General features: G+C 40.0%; 1 protein-coding gene across 1 annotated transcript; it reads left to right on the top strand.

The window, feature by feature from the left end:
* Window positions 1–216: 216 nt before the first annotated feature.
* LOC309401284 (vomeronasal type-2 receptor 26-like) lies at window positions 217–1,116 on the top strand (the record flags this gene model as incomplete). The annotated part of the gene is made up of 1 exon (XM_081970352.1): window positions 217–1,116. One exon carries the CDS (start codon window positions 217–219, stop codon window positions 1,114–1,116), a length of 900 nt encoding a protein of 299 aa, XP_081826478.1.
* Between the last annotated feature and the right edge of the window lie 2,900 nt (window positions 1,117–4,016).

The raw sequence follows: 4,016 nt of genomic DNA, 5'->3' as shown, positions 1-4,016 counted from the left end.
TAGGCTTTCCTTTTTCTCTCACCTTTCCCTGTTATGTTTACAAGATCATTGAAATTGAAGAGTTTATTCATGTAGTTAATAAATGGGGGCCATCCCTAACTGTAAAAAAAGTTGGAAAAATATTTTCTATTTTTTTTCCCCAAATGTTGATAACCGTGTGATATGTTCAATTTCATTGCAGCCATCTTTCTAACCAGAGTGTTTTCCCCCCTAGATATGGATGACTGTTTTTCATGTCAAGAAGATGAGTATCCAAACAAGGATCAGAATTCATGTCTTCCAAAAATTGTAACCTTCCTAACATATACAGAATCGTTGGGGACCATCTTAGCCATTTGTTCTCTTTTGTCTTCTTTTATTGTATTGTTGGTTCTGGGTATCTTCATTAAGTACCAAGACACTCCCATCGTCAAGGCCAACAACCGAAATCTCACCTACATCCTTCTCATGTCCCTTCTGCTTTCATTCCTTTGTGCTTTACTGTTTATTGGCAAACCTCATAAAGTGATATGTGTCCTCCGACAAAGTACTTTTGGTATGATATTTACTGTAGCTGTATCATGCGTGTTAGCAAAAACCACCATCGTGATTTTAGCTTTCATGGCCACCAAGCCAAACTCTACTATGAGGAAATGGGTGGGGAAAAGGCTGACCATTTCCATTGTTTTTTGCTGCTCCTTCATTCAAGTAGTCCTTTGTACTGTTTGGCTGTTGACTTTTCCTCCATTCCCTGATTTCAACATGCACTTAATGGCAGAAGAAATTATTCTGGAATGTAATGAAAACTCCTTTGTCATGTTCTACTGTGTCTTGGGCTTCATGGGCCTCCTAGCCCTTGTCAGCTTTACTGTAGCTTTCTTTGCCAGGAAATTACCAGACACTTTTAATGAAGCCAAATTTATCACTTTCAGCATGTTGATTTTTTGCAGTGTTTGGCTCTCCTTTGTTCCTAGTTATCTGACCACAGGGGGAAAACATATGGTGGCTGTGGAGATCTTCTCCATTATAACATCCAGTGGGGGGCTCTTGGTATGCATCTTTTTCCCTAAATGCTATATCATCATACTGAGGCCTGAACTGAATAACAAGCAGCAACTAAAACAAAGAAAAAAATGAAAGATGTAGAATTTCATTACCATCTTTTAATTAGGCATGGAAAAGCATTAAGAAGACAAACTAGAGACCTATAAGCCTTTCCCATCTACAGGTTGCAATTGGTGCAATTACATCTACAATTTCCATCTGATTTTAGGATTGGAAAGCTGGTTCCATTTTATGACATGCCACACCCAGAATCGAATAAGTACTTGTTATAAAGTAGAGTCAAATAAATACAAAATAAATATTGAAATAGAATGAAGTCCGTGATTTCCGTATTACGAATAAACTCTTGAATGTTGAGAAATCGTTCCTGCCTTCCCTCCCTCCCTTCCCACTAAATCTGTACATGAGGGCCATCATTAAGTTTTAAAAAATCAAAATCTAATTTAAAGATTCTTAACTGAATGTTTTGAGAAATGTATTGCATATGTTTGTAAGTCGTTCTGTTTGGGAACAGATCTCTCTGAATTAATAAATGAGATTATACTAATTTCCTTCAGACTGGAAAAAGCCATTTATAAAGCACTTGAAATGTGCTTTGTAAATGTCTTGATACCCTTGAAATGTAAATTGGGAAATTCACCATATGCCTGGAATGCCTGTCTTAAGAGTTATCCCTAGTTATCTGAGCACAGTAAACCAACATTTAAATGATATTTAAAATTAAAAAATAATATTTGCAAACATTTTGATTTCTGCTTCTTTTATGCTTTGGAAGAGAAAAATCTACCTTAGAGAGTAGGAGCTGTATTTTATGCTTGTCTTAATCTCCAATCTGATCCATCTGTCATGCTCTGAAGAAGATACCTGATGCTTTAACTTGTTGCAATAACTCAGAGCTTCTATTCTGTATCATGTATTTCAGGTTCCATATCTTGAACAGTAATTTATACCTAAAATAGACATACTAAAGAAAGGTGCACTGCCTCAGTGGTTAAGGATGCTGGGCTTGTCAGCTGAAGAGCTGACAGTCCAAGTTTGAGACCCAAGCTCCACACAATGGAGTGAGATCCTTTTCCTTGCCCCAGTTTCCTGCCCAATTAGCAGTTCAAAAGGAGACAAATATGAGTAGCAGTGGTGGGTTCCTACCAGTTCAGACCGGTTCAGCCAAACCAATATGGGTTTGGCAGCCTGTGTCGCTGGAACCAGCAGTGACCCAGGCCTTCTATGCCCCTAAACCAGTTCCCCTGGTGGCGGCACCATCTTGTTTTTCAGTTCTGCTCATGCACAGAACAATTTTAATTGCAGAGCGCACATCAAGCACATGCACAGGGTGCACATGAGCAAACCAGCAGTAATGCCTGCTAGAACCCAACCCTGGTGTGAGGCAGCAGGTAAATAACCCCCTCATTTGAAGGGTATAGGAGCCCCCAGACTCCTTGATAAAACGCCTTGATAAAAGCACTAATTAAGTCCGCATATTAGAAGGACTTCTGTAGCTGGCATAGAAAATATTACACATCTTAGTGACACATAGCTTACGAAACGCTTTATGGAAGGGCACAGAAAAACAGATGTTGTAAGATAAGAAATGAGGAAGTGGCATTTAGCATTTTAATCAACTTTATGTAGAGATTGCTTAGGCTAACAAATCATTTCTCTTTTTTTGTACAATGTTAGCATTTTCTACTTCTCTTTCTTGGTAATCAACAAATTCACTTCTGTTTCTGTAAAATGCCAAAGAGCATATTTGTAACATTTTACTGTAAAAGTTGTAATAATGACAAGTCCAAAATGTACCTCCCCTTGACCCTCCTTTTTCCTTGGATGAACACGCCCGTGTAACCCCCAAAATTCCAAAGGGGTATTAAAGCTCTGTCCTGGCCTACTCAGGACAGTTCAGACTTTGCTGTGTTAAACGCTCTGAACTCTGATGCATCATTAAAAACCTGTTTCTCTTTTACCTTGTGGTCTCACGTCCTATTTATGGCTGACTGAGGTTTCCTACCACAGTCTGCCGCAACAGGTGAGTAGAGAAATAGGTTCTGTGAGAAGGTAACAGCATTTTGTGTTCCTTTGGCACATAACCATGCTGGCCACAAGGCCATGAAAATTCCCTACAGACAACACTGGTTTCCTTGGCTAACAAACAGAGATAAGCACTGCACCCTAGAAACAGACATGACTGACAGGGAAAGATTTACCTTTAGAAGAATTTGCTTTATTAGCATTTCTCTCTTCAGCAGAATGTTTAATGTTCTATTATTATACCTATATACAAGAGTGATCCCCAGAGTGATGTAGTTATTATTATTTAGGGTCCTACTGCCTCTGTCCAACATTTTGTAATGTAATGTAACATTTTGCAGGCAGAGGCTATTTTTGCAAAGTGAAGTAACTTCATTTGAAATTTTTTTTTTCGGATTTATATGCCGTCCTTCTCCAAAAGGACTCAGGGCAGCGTACAACATTAAAAAACGCACATCCCAAAAGTTAAAAAGAAATTAAATATATATCCCAAAAAAACAAATCAAATTTATGGAACAATACATTTAAAAATGAGTTAAAATTAACAGGCCACTCCGGCTTGCTGGAAAAGCCAACTTTTTAGGACCGGAGGTCAGGGATTATGCGAAGCTTCGGGGGCAGCTCATTCCAGAGGGAAGTTGCTCCCACAGAGAAGGTACTCCCCCTGGGGGTCACCAGCCGACACTATCTGGCCGACGGCACCCTGAGGAGGCCAACTCTGTGGGATCGTACTGGACGGTGGGAGGCTACTGGTAGCAATAGGTGGTCTCTCAGTTACCCTGGGCCTAAGCCATGGAGCACTTTAAAGGTCATAATTAATACCTTGAATCGCACCCAGAAAACTACCAGCAACCAGTGCAGGCCGCCTAAAAGGGGTGTAACATGGGAACACTTAGGTACCCCCATGACAACCTGCACGGCCGCATTCTGGACCAGCTGAAGCCTCC

This window comes from Natrix helvetica (assembly GCF_964273705.1).
Source record: "Natrix helvetica genome assembly, chromosome: Z".
Taxonomy (NCBI): Eukaryota; Metazoa; Chordata; class Lepidosauria; order Squamata; family Natricidae; genus Natrix; species Natrix helvetica.
This window is presented reverse-complemented; position numbering and strand designations above follow the sequence as displayed.